This window comes from Bidens hawaiensis, unplaced genomic scaffold (genome assembly GCF_021521415.1).
Source record: "Bidens hawaiensis isolate Kalapana, Puna unplaced genomic scaffold, B.hawaiensis_p1.1 tig00022340_1, whole genome shotgun sequence".
In the NCBI taxonomy this organism is placed as follows: Eukaryota; Viridiplantae; Streptophyta; class Magnoliopsida; order Asterales; family Asteraceae; genus Bidens; species Bidens hawaiensis.
This window is the reverse complement of record NW_027493483.1, coordinates 134,467-150,643: the sequence shown is the minus strand read 5'-3', so window position 1 is coordinate 150,643 and position 16,177 is coordinate 134,467. Positions and strand designations below refer to the sequence as shown.

General features: G+C 34.4%; 1 protein-coding gene and 1 pseudogene across 2 annotated transcripts; one reads left to right on the top strand and one right to left on the bottom strand.

Annotated features, from left to right (window-relative positions):
- Positions 1-1,579: 1,579 nt before the first annotated feature.
- Positions 1,580-8,671, top strand: LOC143565443 (uncharacterized; annotated as a pseudogene). The gene is made up of 8 exons (XR_013141075.1): positions 1,580-1,711; positions 2,883-3,080; positions 3,160-3,282; positions 4,321-4,358; positions 4,454-4,613; positions 5,245-8,065; positions 8,140-8,240; positions 8,333-8,671. The product of XR_013141075.1 is annotated as an uncharacterized LOC143565443 (transcript).
- A 1,573-nt stretch (positions 8,672-10,244) lies between these two features.
- On the bottom strand, positions 10,245-13,529 carry LOC143565442 (uncharacterized). Its single transcript, XM_077052409.1, has 7 exons — positions 12,262-13,529; positions 12,055-12,179; positions 11,517-11,990; positions 11,154-11,433; positions 10,903-11,068; positions 10,503-10,605; positions 10,245-10,428 (listed from the first exon to the last, which is right to left on the bottom strand). Exons 1-7 carry the CDS (start codon positions 13,348-13,350, stop codon positions 10,311-10,313), a joined length of 2,355 nt encoding a protein of 784 aa, XP_076908524.1. The 5' UTR covers positions 13,351-13,529; the 3' UTR covers positions 10,245-10,310.
- Positions 13,530-16,177: the final 2,648 nt, after the last annotated feature.

Below are 16,177 nucleotides of genomic sequence, written 5' to 3'. Positions count from 1 at the left end.
GGTAAAATAATTTATTAAAAAAAGGTATGCATAATGCATCGAATCCTTACAGAATCTGAACACCATTTTCCATTTCCTCAAACACATTTAAATAACCAAAAAGACAAATATCCTGATATTTTAATGTACGCATCTCCCTTTAAATAAATAACCTTTCTTTTTCTTTCAATAATATACCTTTGAATTTCTATATAAATCTTATAAAATACCATTAAAGACATGGGGCCATCCTGATTTTGATATTTAGCATGTGAATGAGAGAAACAAAAAATGACAATGAACAACTCATAGTTTCAAAATAAAGGTTAGGTTCAAATAAGAAGTTTGATTTTTCTAAGAATGTTAGGAAGAAGGGTATTTTAGTCTAATACTTTAATATCAAAACTCACTTAAATTAATTTCAAAAACCCACTTACATAAAACCCAATTATATCTTCACTCATCTCTTACAACCACACCACTCCACCGCCCACCGCCACCACAAACGTCACTCACCGCCACCACCTCGCCGGAAAAGTCTAAAAAAACACAATGATAAAAATACAATAAAAAACACAATTGTATGACACAATGTAAAAAACATAATGAAAAAAACACAATAAAAAAAATCACAATGAAAAATACTATTGTATAACACAATTTTGTAAAACACAATTCGGTAAAACACAATTTGTAAAAAACCCATTAATTTTTTTTAATTTTTATATTACAATATGGTACTCATATAAAAGATAAAAAGACACTCGTTATTATGGTGAATTTGTTTTTCAATAAAAAACGTCGTAAAAAAAGTTATGGACGTTTTAAAATGATGAGGAAATTTGGTATGTGCCTTGCATGTGGAGAGAAAAAGTCAACAAATATGTTATTCCTTTTATGCCCTTTACCTTGTGTTCACACTTATTTCCCCCTGAACTAATTTCAACCCTCCATATTCAAAATTAATGGACAAGATTACTTCTTATCCTTCCTACAAAAACTATACTTCCTATTATAACCTAACCCTTCAAAATAATATTAGTTGACATTATATATCTTATATTCAATATAATAATTTAGCATCATAAACACTAACTTTTAACTTTTTAAGAAGTAAGTCACCACATATCCAAACAATCATTTTCATAGTAAAAAAAACGTTCTCTCTATACACGACAAGACACCAATAACACCACATAGGTAGAAAACGCTCTATAAAATTCACGTGTATTGTTTTAATAATTACACATTTGCTCCTCACCTCTCTAAAATTACAAGTTTACACACCGTTGCATTTGATAGTTAGTGGGTGCAAAATTCCTTTAATACTCTTATTATTATAATAAAAAACTAATCAAATTAACTCCATAACAATAAGTTTATTACAATTAAAAAGATTTTGATTTTAATTTTAATTTAATATGGTATTTACTAGTAGTAAAGTAAAAGAGTACGGCAACGACAAACAAATAATAATATAAATATAAAAAAGACGCAGAGAGTATACTATTTGGAGGCGCACCAACACTTTCCACCATTTTCTTTTCCTCTTTCTCTCTGTGTGAAAACAAGGGTTTCAGTTTCAATCAATCAATTGAAGATGAAGGAGATGATGAAGCATAAGATGATGAACAGGTTTCACAAACGCAATTCCTCCTCCTCTTCTTCCTCTCTCGATTTCAAATCAGGCGAGAAACTAGATTTCAAATTCTCCAGTCTTCAAGCTCTTCAGGTATATTACTTATTACTCTCTCTCTCTCTAAAATATATATGTATGTATTAATATCGTAGACGCTAATTAAGTACAGACCTGCTACTTATTCCTATTTATTATAGTGATTGTTTTTGCTTCAGGAAAACGTCTAGTGTTTAGTAAGTTTTGTGAATTTATATAACAAGTTTTAGGAGATTGATGATAGCAGTGGAATTATTATGTTTCTGCTGTGTATTGACTTGCAAGTTAAGACTGGTGGTGAATAAATTATTGGAAAGAGACTTATTTCATTAGGAAATATGTTTTTTTTTTTGTAAATAAATCTCTTTTTAATGATGGATAATATATGAGTATTGATTAAACATTAAATATTTAGTAAGTTACATGATAAAAAATATTTCAGAAAAATTTTTTAAATGATGAAAGTTTCTTCTAGTTTTAAAGCAAAAGTTCATGAATCTACTCAAAAGAATCAGGTTTAGATTGATTTGACGAAATATATTTGAGTTGGTTTCAGGTATTTTTGTCGTTATACGTCCCTCCCTTTTCTTTCCTTTAATGAGACTCGGGAAATGTGTTAGAAGCTATAAAGTTAGGGGCATTTTTGTCATTTTGCTGTTTCGGCAATTTTTTTTTTGGTGGAGTTGGCATGAGCAAAAGCAAATTGATACTTTAATGGTGTCTAATTTGGTGTTGATATTTGGATAGACTTAGTGTAACCTTTTGAATAGTTGTTCGGTTTTGTAATAAATAAATTATTCCTAATTTTAGTTACAAAAACCTAATTTGGTATATCGTTTTAAAATGCTTAGAAGAAAAGGCTACTGATCATGTATATGCTATGATTAATAATCACATAGGATAATAATTATGTCAATACTATTATACTAAACCTTTTAGCAAAAAGTCTTGAGCAAAGGACTATTAGATACTTTACAGTTACATGAACCAATTTTCAGTTAATATGTAGCCTTTGTTAGATTTAAAGTAGCTATCATTTCTGGTTGTAGCTTGTAACCATTACATCTTGTTTGCTAAGAATTCATTTTCACAGTTTTTGTAACTGTGATATTGTATCATATATTGATTTGTGTATAATATGGTTACACATTGGCTCTATATATAGAATTTGATATTACACATATACCTTCGAGAATATGGTAATTAATAGTTAAATACATGTACACAGGTACCTACAGGATGGGATAAGCTTACATTATCTCTCGTATCTGTAGAAACAGATAAAACTGTTACCAAAACAGGTAAAGCATCTGTTTACAATGGAAATTGTAGATGGACAGAAACCTTGTCAGAATCCATTTGGATCTCTCATGATGACTCATCAAAAGAGCTTCAACAATGCCTGTATAAGCTTCTAATTTCAAAGGTATACATATCTCCACTTATTAAACTCACGTAGTCACATTTATAACTTATATTATATCTATTAACATTCTTCTTTGCAGGGATCAACTAGATCGGGCATCCTTGGAGAGGTTACTGTTAATTTGTCTAATTATTTTAGCTCTGAAACTTCTCTCCCTGTTGCACTACCCCTAAAAAAGTGTGATCATGGAACCATTTTACAGGTGTGCCAATACTCTAATCCTCATTAGCATTATCATCATCATTAGTTCATTGCTAATATTATTATGAGTTACGTGTTTAGAAAAACCTCTATAAATTTATATTCAGGCCCATGAAAATTTATTAATTTAGAGAAGTACTTGTTGATCAATTGATTGATAGATTGTTATTTTATAGACTTGCATTCCCCATTCAACAAATGTTATTTTATATGCATAAAACTTGTTCGATTGTAACTTGTGTATCATATTCACTGAATTTATGCTAAAAAAATGTTCATTGTACACAACATTATAAAGATTTGGGAATATGACGCCGGATTATTTGAATGCAATAAGAATAATTAGAAAAAACATCGATGTAGATATAAGTTTTGAGACGAAGAAAGCCACAGCAGTATCATAAATTACTAATTTTTTCTAGATATGTTTGTTTATAATTTTGAAGAATAATTAATTTATGATATGAATAAGATCGTTATTTAGGTCACATACCATAATGGTATTTCCCTTACATATTTTATTATTATTATTATTAGCTTTTATATTGCGGTTAAACTGTGACCTTTTTATTAATATTATTATAATTAGTAGTAGTTTTTTATATAACTGTTAAACTTTGATTTCCTTTTTTTTGCTTCATACACATGTTCTTAGAGCCGAGGGTCTCTCTGGAAGCCACCTCTTTATTCCTTTGGATAGAGGTACGGTGTGCCTACATCCCACCCTCCCCAGACCCTACCTATAGCTCTGCTGTCGGTGGGATTTTACTGGGTATGATTGATTGATTGATTGAATAAGATCGTTATTTATACAAAAATCTTATATATTGTTGTATAGAAAGCTGTGATCTTCTTAACAGGTCCAAGTAAGGACTAAGGGCATGATAAAATTATCAATTAATTAACTTAAAAGGGCTTTACTGTATTTTGCATATAGGCTGGTATTTAGTATGTAATTTTTTGAAAGTAGACCTTTGTTATTAGATGAGGTCCTGTATTTGCTCTCTCAGAAGGAAGAATTTGGATTATTAATTTGCAGGTGGCTATTCAGTGCTTAAATCCTCGGGCAAATTCGAGGTTTGTTTCCAAACAAAGTTTGTAAAGATTAATGTTTCCTCTTCCAATCATAGCAAAGGTTGGTTGTAACATGCAAGCATGTTTCATGAAAACAGATGGAAAGACACCAATTCTGTTGCAGAAGATGTTAATTCAGAATATAGTGATTTAGATAACATGTCAGATGCACCAAATGTTACAAACATTAATAATATAGGATCTTCATCAACCAATAGCGTTGTTGATACATCGCACACAAGAGGACTTGGTAGCAGGGTATTTTTCATTTTTACCTAACTTTAATTAGGCCTGTAAACAAACCAAACGAACATGAACGCAGCATTTTCGTGTTTGTTCATTTAACTTTAACCGAACAAACGATCAAACTCGAACAATCAAAACGAAGTGTTCATTCGTTAAGAAATGAGCCTCGTGTTCGTTTATGTTCGTCTGTTAACGGTATAAACGAAGGGTTCACGAACTTACACGGATAATGTAACAGAGCATAGATGAACAAACACAACCAAGCTTAAGCCAATTAAAAGTAAATGTGAACAACAATTTGTGGGGTCTAAAAAGTTACTAAAACTGAACTAAATTGTAATGGGCCTAAAAATTTAAATGAATATATATGAATTTAAATGAATGAAAGTAAGCGAACCTTCATGAACATAAATGAACAAACGAGACATGTGTTCATGTTCATTCGTTTAACTAAATGAACAAATTCTTTTTTCATGTTTGTTCGCTTATTAAAGAAACAAGCTTCCTGCCGAATGGTTCACGAACTGTTCACTGAACGTTTGGTTCGTTTACAAGCTTAACTTTAATAAAAACGCTTATATGAAAATGTAATATTTACATTTTTGCAATTATGATGCCATTTATATTAGTATTTCTTTTACAGGCGACGAGTTCATCAACAGTGAGATCACATCAAAGTTTTGATTCAATGGATGATTCTTTCGGGAGAGAAAGTTCTATTAGTAACTTAAGTGAAGGCACAATCGATCTAATTGGGCGACCCGAGTCAACCGGTTTGGTCAACGTTTATGATTCTCCTAGGTCAAACCGCTCGGGAAAGAATCTTTTAAACCAAAGACAAGATTCTGGGAAAGCTTCACATATTCCCGCATCACCGTTAAGAACTTTCCATTCATCTGAATTTGTTCTAGATTCCGAAGCGTCTACACCCGAAGAGCTTCGTGCAGAAGCCAAATCTTGGGAAAGAAACGCTAGAAAATTAAAAGTGGATCTTGATTTATCAAGAAACGAAACGGTTAGTCAAACGAAGAATCTTGAAAATGTGACTATGGAGCTTTCTTCATTGCAAAAAGAATGTAAGGGGTTGAAAGATGAAGTCAAACACTTGAAGATTCTCCTTGGTGAGTCGGCAGTTAAGGAACGGGATGCTGATAATTTAAAGATTCAGGTTCAGAACAAAAAAGATATCCAAAAAGAACTTGAAGAAGAAGTGAAATTTCAGAAAGATTTGAATGATGATTTGACTCTACAGTTGACTAAAACTCAAGAGTCAAACCTTGAGCTTGTTTCTGTTCTTCAAGAACTAGAAGAAACCATAGAGAAACAGAAATTGGAGATCAAGACTCTTGAATCATCAGAACAGCCAGCAGCAGGCGATGACAGCAGGAAATTAGATGTTGAATTACCGAAATATCAAGAATCTCAAAAAAGATTGGAAGATACAATCTTTCATCTGGAGAAGACCCTGGAAGAGAGAAGTCAAACTCTACTCGATAATGAGTCAAAATGGAGACAAGAATTAAGCTTGAAAGAAGAAGAAATAAATAAATTAAAAGCAAAATTATCAGAAGCTGTTGCTGCACCGGTTCTGAAGGAAACTGAGTCGCAGGAAACTGAGTCACAGGAAAGTGAGTCACGGTCAATAGAAACTCATGATCTCAGTGAAGAAGTCAAAGCTTTGAAGGAGAAGGTTCAAGAACTTGAGAGAGATTGTAATGAACTTACGGATGAAAATCTAGATCTCCTTTTTAAGCTTAAAGAATCAAATAAGGATCTTTCAACCGATGGCAGGTTGGTCAACTATTCAGCTCAGTTGTCTGATCTGAAACTAGTAAATAATCAGTTGGAAGAAAGTTTAAAAGCTATGCAAAGAGAACTAAATGATACAAAAGATTCCCATATTTCAAGCAACAAGATTCTTGAGACGAAATTACTGGAATTAGAGACTCATAATCATGAATTAGAGAAGCAATTAGCAGAATTTGAAAACAATAATCTACATTTATCAGGGCGGATAGCTGGACTAGAATCTCAGTTAAGATATTTAACTGATGATCGGGAATCGAGTCGTTTAGAAGCAGAGCATTCAGAATCACAAGTTTTGAAACTACAGGCAGAAATTGGGAAATTGGAAAATGAACTAGAAGTTATGAAAGTTGACACGAGACAGAAAGTGCAGGACATGCAGAAACGGTGGTTAGAAGCTCAAGAAGAATGTGAGTATTTAAAAAAAGCAAACCCTAAATTAGAATCAACTACAGAAAACCTCATGGAAGAATGCAGTTTGCTTCAAAAGTCAAATAGTGAATTAAGGCAGCAAAGATTGGAATTAAATAACCGATGTACGTTCTCGAAACCAAATTAAAGGAATCACAAGATAGTTTCTTGAAGTTGTCAAAGATTTCAGAAGATTTAGAAGAAAAGCTATCATCAACGATTGACGGGATTGAATCGAAAGAAAGGGTGTTTACTTCAGAAATTGATAGTTTACATGTGAAATTCAAAGAACACATGGAGAAGTGTGTGAATGATGAAAGCATGTTGAATCAGATGTATTCAGATAAGGTTGCTGAAGTTGAAAACCTTAAACAAGAAGTAGAACATTTGACTCTACAAATATCGGCAACTCATGACGAAAGGGATAAAATGGCTTCAGAAGCCGTACTTGAAATGCATGTTTTGCGTGCTGAAAAGGATAAAATGGTAAAATCAATAGCAGACTTGAAGAAAAACTTGGATTATCTGAGAAGAAGCTTGATACTATCCAGGTTGAATATGAAAAAAAGATTTCAGATCTAACGATTGAGATTGATTCTTCCAAGCAGAACCATGAGGAGCTAGTATCTAACCATGAGAAATTAATGGAATTGTTGGAGAACACAAAATCTAGTGAAGAGAAACTAAAAACCATGGTTGGTGAGCTTTCTGCTAATATTAAATCGTGGGAATACAAAACCGAACAGTTTACAGAAGAAAATTCAAGCCTTAAAGTCCAATTACAGAGACTTCCTGTGTTACAGGATGAAATTGTGGCACTTAAGAAAGCACTAAACGATATGAAGTTTGAAAATGAAAGATTGTCGGCTTCGTTGCAAATGGTATCTGATGATTATCAACAGTTAAAGCAAGAGAATAGTTCGTTACTTGAAAAAGTATCTAGTATGCAGAAGTCTATGACTGAATTAGAGGATCATAATCGGAACAAAATTGTTTTGGAAGAAAAAGTTTTGAGGCTTCAAGGGGATTTGACTGCTAGAGAAGCATTAGGTGCACAAGACGCTGAGTTGAAAAACGAAGTTGGGCGTTTGAAGCGGTCAAATAGTCAACTACAGTGGAAAATAAACCGTCTTCAAGAGGAAAAAGATGAATACATGAAGAAAGATTTGAAATCGATTGAACATGAGGCTATTTCAGCTGAATCAGATAGTTCCAGTAGCGTTCATGAGGAAACGAAGCTCACAGAGGTCTCATTAGTTTATTTTTGTTTTGTGATATTTATTTTTTATTGTTTATTTCCTGACATTTTTTAATTCCATAGGATGTGGAAGTTAATAAGGTTGACTCGAGAATCCAATCGTTAGAAGTTGCACTCGCTGAGGCTTTGGAAGCTAATGAGATGTATAAAGTACAGCTTAAGAGGTTTGTGTGAAAGACTTCTTTTATTATATATGTTTGTAATTGATATTTTTCACACGTGTATGGTAATTATTACTGTTATTATAAATTTTCAGCTTCATGTTTGAGGGACCTGTTCACAAGCCAGACAATAAGACTGAACATAAGAATGATGTTTCATCACTTGAGAGAGAGCTAAGTGAACTTCAAGAACGATATCTCCACATGAGCCTAAAATATGCAGAAGTAGAAGCGCAACGTGAAGAGCTTGTTTTGAAGATGAAAGCTAATGGTCCTGGAAGAAGCTGGTTTTCATAAAATGCCCTTCAAATATTCATGATATCACATCAGTATTCATGAATATCTATACGAAGAAGAAAACTGAACATATATTGTTAAAGTATGGCAGTGATGCAATGTATGAAACTGGCAAGCGTATATAGGAAACTCGTGATTTTTATCCTGTTGAAAGGAAGTTTTCTTTCATCTGTAACACATTGTATGTCATTTCCATTCGTCTTTTACCCTATGCTCGATTTGTATGGCAAATGCTACTCAGTTTGGATTCGGGATTAAGTCATTGAATTGAAAACTAGTCATCTTAGCAAACTTCTTTCTTATAACTATTAAGAATCAATGAAAACCTGTGAAAGAGAGAATTTGTTTGAATTTTTGGAAGATATTTGAAGATGGATATATATATATAATATAATGGAATACTAGGATAATAAACTGTTGGAAAACATATTAACAAACAACATAAAATATAAATTACACATTCAGTCAACACAAATATTTAACATAAGTTTTTTACCCTTAGATGTTACAAAAGATGTTAAATTTTATCTATAACATAAAAAGAAAATACTTTATAAATAAACAATGCAATGAATAAGAAATAATATAACATAAATGAACCATTAGACCTGAAAAAAAATATAAAAAACATATATTAGTAAAAGATTTTGTAATATTAATTGAAAACTAAGTTTACAAATACATACCAGCTTTAAACTGTATCACATTAAGTTTCCGAAAATCTCTTTGTAAACAGCTTTATTTAATTTTTTTAAATGTTCCTAATTGTTAACGTTTTTTTCTTTTTTCTTTTAGAGTTTTTTATAAATAATTTTCAAAGATATCTATGTTTTTATAGCATTTTTCATGTCATTTCTTAATAAATAAATAAATAAAACTTAAAAAATATTCGGTTTGATCACCATTCACCGGCTCTTCTTCTTTCCTCAGGAGTAAATTAAATCATTGACAAGGTGTTTATTAATTAAAATAAATAGACTTAATCATAGAGTTAATTGCATTAATTTGAATAAATAGATTTAATTGTAGAATTAATTGAATTAAATTGGAATGCTTATTTTAATTTAGTGGATTAAAAATAATTGTGAATATGTGAAAATTATTGATATAGAAATGTGATTACATGTAATCCTATATGGATAGGCTAGAATAAGAACATGTGGAGAGAATTATTTTGCTTTAATATATTAATTAGTAAGATTTTGGCACATTAATGTTATATTTGAAAAAAAAAATATTTATAAAATTGTAGAGGTTAATGTGTTTGGACCATCATATCCTTTTATCAAGTGATGAAATTATAGAGAAAGCAAATGAACCAGGCCCATAACCACCCAAAAAAAAAGGACAATTCACTAATGATGTTTGCATTTGGTTTTAATGACTGTTGATAATGAAAAAGACTTGACAAGGGTAGAATGGTCCAGAAACAATAAAAGACTAGATAATAGGTTAACATGAGCCATGACCTGGAATTATATTTTGACGACTCTTGCAAGGCAGGCAATTGTGTAGCATGATGCAATTTCTCAACCAACTGATAATGATGCCCTCAATTATACATACAATTAAAAATGATAAACTTAAATTCCTTGGTAATTTTATTTATGACGATCAAAATCAAAACGTGCCAACTGTCCTTCGTTTATGCAATGCAGACCGACCTTTTATCAGAAAAAGAAAAAAACACTATACATATGACTGACTATATAAGACACTTCATGTGAGCAGTAGATGATGTAATTCTTCTACCTCGGCCTGATTTGTAACTTCTTTTTACAATATGGAGTAAGCTCGGATTACCTCAACTATGGGCGCCCGACACAAGGGGCATTTCCCTCCTCCACGAACCAACTCGTTTGCACACTTTGAGCACGTGCACATGTGACCACATCTGTACCACATAATAATATTAAGTTAAGTAAACATCAGGAGTTTAAAGCTCACACGTCACAAGTCGGGTGGTACCTGTACAGTAGCGAATCGATTTGACTATCACAACAAATACAACAGGTCCCCTTTTTGACATGAACCCATTTGCATCCATCTTCAGAAGTTGCTGCATCAACACCTAAACCATTTATCTCGGGTCAAACAGACAAAAACACCTAAAACAGAAACGGGTCAAATGGAACTACTGTCGCTGACGTATATTTTAGTTCATAAAACCTCAAAATCACTTAACTAAAAGAATTGAATTATTAGTGAAAGAATAAAAAATTTGAGATTCATTTGACACACCAATAAGTGTGAGACCCGCCTTTGTCATATACCAACCAGTTGACCCGAACTTGTTCAATCAGTTACCCCTCTAGCAATTATTGTAAATTAGTAATATCAGTTAAGATACTAAAATAATAATATCTACCTTGTCCGCCACCTGTCCGATTTAAAGCAGCAGAAACTTCTTGTCGAACAGAACGTTGCAATTCAAGTTGCATATCCATACAAGCCTCAAGCATCCTCTGCATATGACTCATGCCTTGCTGGAGCCTCGTCATGTCAGCCCTCAAATCATTAATCATCTCCCACTCCTGCTCCATATATTCCCATCAAAAATTATTATTATTAAATATTAATACTAAATGACAAATCAACAAGATCACATACTTGACTTACAAGTTCAGAACGATTGATGCTGTGACGCGACCAACTAGAATGAGGCATATCATGATGCCAAATCGGTTGCGGCGGTGGTACTGGCGGTGATGGGGCCACTAGTGAAGGTCTATCAATGGCTTCATGCGGTTCTTGACCGCCCTCTGGTGATGTCGGGGTGGGCAGGTTTCTGTGTAAATCCCAGTCAATGGGCCCACGACTTTGCCTTTCGACATATGATTGAATTAAATGATCCAAACTCTCACGGAATCTACTTCTAAGAAGATTAGAAACACTTCTCCTATAATAAACAACAAAATCAGTTACAAAGAAAAAGAAGTATGAAAATGAAAATTATTAATGACTTTAATAATCTAAAGTTACCTGCTTAAAAGTTCTCTTAATTCCATACTGTACACATTATCATCTTCTGGTGCGTGAAACCTGTTGGTTCTTCTAACGGTTTGTCGGGTTCTTAGCGGTTCAGAAGGTCCTTCAGACCATGTTTCATTGGCTACTTCAGTCCCTAAACTTTCTTGCCAATTATGATCAACATCTTCTGAACCCTGGTCCTGCCAATCTTCTCCTTCATCAACCGTTGCTTGTTGACTTGTAACTTGGACGGTTGCAGCTGTTTCCAAACTAACCGTATGGTTTGAAGCCTGATACATGTTTGCTTGAACCAAAGTTTGAACTTGCTCTTGATTACGATCAACATTTTCATGCACAATCTCGTTTGGAGTGTTTGCATGAGTCTCGTCGGTTCTGAAATTGGCCATGTTGTTGTTTGGTGGATTTTCAGGTTGACTGCTTACTTGACCACGAACAATCGTTTCTAGTCTGGACCGAAACCCTTCCCTAATTAACAAAGATATATAAAACCCCATCAAAAAAAAAAAAAAAATCTGGCCCATTACCCGACCTGTATCTGAGACCAGAGACAGTGTGGCGTTGTCTGAGCTGGACTAATTCACTTGCTGCAACTGACGGGAGCCTCTCTTCCTCAACGGGCCTTTCGTTTCTTAAGAATCTGCCTCTCAGTAATGACTGACATAATAAAATTTTATCAATAGATCAGCACAAAATGATATTCTATCGGTTGTTTGAAACATGTATACCAAAAACTGACCTGAATTCTGTTTCTATGAGCGAAATCAGAAACTGCACGATGCTCGGTTAAGCCCTGAAGTTCCCTTTGGCGTTCCCTCTCAGCTCTAACAAGCAGGTCAAGTAAAGCTTGTCTCCCACGCAACCGCAACATGTCCCGTCTGATATGCTCTGGTTGGCCTTCATCATGGTCAACACCTGTCCTATCATGACTTTGATCATTAACCGTTGCACCTTGTTCTTCTCTATGACTACCACGAGCCCCCCTCTGTTGGCTAGTCATTTGTACCCACTCCCTCACAATCCGAACCCGTTCACGCTCAGTTTCACCGAGCCACTCGGCCCGCGGGCCCGGGCTACCATTACTCTCGGGAACACCAGTTTCCCTCCATCCTTGAACTATTAACCTCACTCTCTCCCTCTCTTGTTCAGCATCAAGCTCAACCGAATCAGGCGACTGCTCACGAATCGAACCCAAGTTTTCTTGATAATTGTTTTCACTCTCATGCTCACTTGCTCGGCTTTCTGACATATTGGAGTCCACGCCACTCTGTCGCCTGAGTCTTTCTCTAACCCGCTCTCGGGCCCGATTCAACACATGCTCATCTTCCAATTCCCGCCACATCTGCAATATAGACGACGCACGAGAACTCGGTCTCTCAACATTCCCCTGTCGTCTCGAACTAGGAGACCGGGACCTCGACTGCGACTCCCTCAAAAACGAAGAATCAAGCATGGACACCGTCTGCAAACCCGCAAGCGCCATCAACTCATTCTCCCGGTTCCTCCTCTCTATTGTAGTAATCATCTCCTGCGCCTGTCTAGCCGCCCACCTGCTCAAAATCCGCGACTGCCGCCTTCTCGCAGCCGACGTCTCCGCCAAATCATCACCTTCAAGATCCGACCGCCTCCTCCTTCTCGCAACCAGATCACCACCTTCACTCTCATCATCATCATCTTCATCATTCCGCGGGGAGCTGCACGACTCAAACGACATGCAATCATCCAACTGCCCTCTCATCATTAATTCCTCTAACCCTCTCTCGAATTCGGAACACGAGTCAGTAGTACTCTCCGGCTTCGGCAGCCGCTGTAACTCAACATCATTCATCTTCCCACTTAATATTATTAATATTATTATGACCTCAATTCACCATCTTTTTAACCTAATCAATCAAACCCAATAGTCCAATACTCCACCCCTAAATACCCATCAAAAATCAATTCAAGATCAAAGCTTTAACATATTAAAACGTACCTCTGAAGCTACGTGTGTGGTTTATTCAAACCCTAGAACTTTCTTGGGTTAGAAAAAAGTGAAATTGAATCGATTAAGAGGAATCAACTGACAGATTCAGATGCAAAAGTGTGTAACAGTGGATGGAATTTGTCAATTACATGATAATTTTGTTCGATTTGAGTGTATTTTGGGGATGAATTTAGCCCTAATCTCTGGTTTTAAGTATTGGAATTGACACGTCATCAGTTATCATGGACCACAGTGTGTTGCAGTGATGCTTGTAATCTGTGCATTGGTAGTGACATAATCTTTATCACTCGATATTTAAATATGAGTAAATTTTCAGGGCAACCCTCTTCCAGGTTAACATCGTTGAGCGGCAACACTGCCGCCATCTATTTGGGATCGGTCGGAGGGAAGCGCTCACGACTATTTCTTGTCAACGAAAGTGGTGTATCTGATGGAAAGAGCTGTTGCTCAATGACTGTTAAGTCATTAAAAAATTCAGTTTACCCGGGTTAAATAAACTTACAAGATGACAATACACATCTATGATCACGATTTGATCGTGTGAATCATCTTGCAACTTCAAATTTTCTGTACATCGATTAGGATGAGGAGTAGTTTAATTTTATATTCATATATTTCTCTTTATTTGATGACTTTGTATTCTTTTTTAGTTTAAATTTATAATGTAACTTTATATTTTTAATGAAATATTATTTATATGTTTTAAAAGCGTTATTTACTTTTTATTTAAAAACAAATAAATGGTTTAGGGTACTTAGAACGTAGTGATGCCACTAAAGATGTGGTTCTATGGTAGCCCAATGTAGTTGATGAGAACAAGTGATGTGATAGTTCATGATTGAAAGAGTTCCAAAGTAATCTAGAGAAACATCCTAGTGCCCTATTAACTTTTAATGAAAAAGACATATACTCTTACTACATGTTGGTCTCTCCTTCACTTTTACTCTTTTAAACTCATTTAACAAAACGGGCGTCGTATTGGTTTTACACGCGGGTTATAACCCAAACTGTGCATATCCAAATGGACCTGATATATTTGTTATAACCCGGAAGATGATTAGTTCGACAAACCTTACCCCATATTCTTCTTCGTCGTTGTCTCCTATCAATCGTACTCGCTCGATATGTAACCCTCGAATCTAAATACTTCATATTCATGGTTTATTGATTCATAGCCAACAACAACAACATTTAAAAGTTGTTATTGCGTTCAATTTCATATTCTTCTTTGCCACAAATGATTATTTCCGTAAATTGTTGGATTTGTAACCACGCAAGGTTTAAGTTCATCCAACGAAGAACCAACTTCTGATATGATTAAGGCATCCTTTCGATTTTCAGTTTTAATCGATATGTGTTAACAATTTTGGGTTATTCTTAAGTTGTAGACTTTAGTTCTTTAGTATTTTGATATTTTCATATAAATGACGTTATATGTTTGATAGCTGTTGTCACACCCCAACCTAAGGCGGAAATGTCGGGGCGTGATCCGATTGCTCACAGCTCGAAGATACTATCATACATAAAATGTGACAATATCTAATTAATTATTTTATGACAAGATTACACACAATATTCAAATATAACAAACAATTTTAAATACATGAATGGAAACTCAAATAATGATTGTCTTATTTATATCCTAAGGTCTTGTCTAAATGTCCAACTTCAATCTTCAATAACAAGCAACTTGCATATGCGTAGAAAATAGAGTTTGTCAACAACACATGTTGAGTGAGATGATCACCAAATTTTGACACAACAATAATATATATAATAGATAAATGATAAATGATAAGTGTTAAATGCGCAAACAAATCTATGTGGTAATAATCAATCAAACCTTAACAAACCATAATCAAGTTGTATTGGTATGCCAATGAATCGTTGACAAGCGAATCGGGTATTGATTACAATGACTAAAATTGTCGGTTTACCTTCGCCAAGAGAATTGGGCTCCGGCTACTAAGACGGTCGTATGATCATACTAATGAGAACCCTATACAAGGGGATATGTTGGACCTCTCTAAATGTTGTCAAGTAAACAATTAAACATGTAGCAATTAACAAATAGCATTCAACTGATATTCACACAATGATTATGTTTGCGAGTTTGTGTATATATATAGGATAGAAAATATGAGTAAGTACGCATATGTTCCCCAAACATTTGAAAACAGTGTATAAAAAGGGGAATGATCAAACTCACCTTAGATCAATGATAAGTGATTAGTAAATGCGATTAAACGAGCTATGAAATAAGCGAGTCGTCCACTACAGGTCAAATTCTATAAATAATCAGAATATGAATCTGAGATATATGATAATACAGTTAAAAATGAACCCGTGGCCGCTGGAATCAATCCAAACGGACGTTTAGAACTCTAGATATGTTATATTTAAGATTTAAGCGAGCTGGTACTGATCAGAATCCGAACAGCGATTCGGAAGTCGGGTTTTGGTCAGTAGCCTTAAAATTTCATTACGAGATAAAAGTCTTCTGGACCGAACGTTGAATCCGACCAGAAGTATGAGAAAACAGATAGTCAAAGTTATTGACTATTTTGTCCTTAAACGGGTTTGACTCTAATTGACCCGTCAATACTCCTCAATCTCAGAAATTGATTGAGGGTTATCTACAAGTGAGTATTAAAGAACGTTTGATCAG

Bases quoted from the DNA above. Each gene is read 5' to 3' on its own strand.
- LOC143565442 (XM_077052409.1), bottom strand. From the start codon at position 13,350: ATGAATGATGTTGAGTTACAGCGGCTGCCGAAGCCGGAGAGTACTACT. The intron at 11,991-12,054 runs GTCGGGTAATGG...TTTGTTAATTAG, and splicing joins GTCTCTGGTCTCAGATACAG to GGAAGGGTTTCGGTCCAGAC. The intron at 10,429-10,502 runs GTACCACCCGAC...TATGTGGTACAG, and splicing joins ATCGATTCGCTACTGTACAG to ATGTGGTCACATGTGCACGT.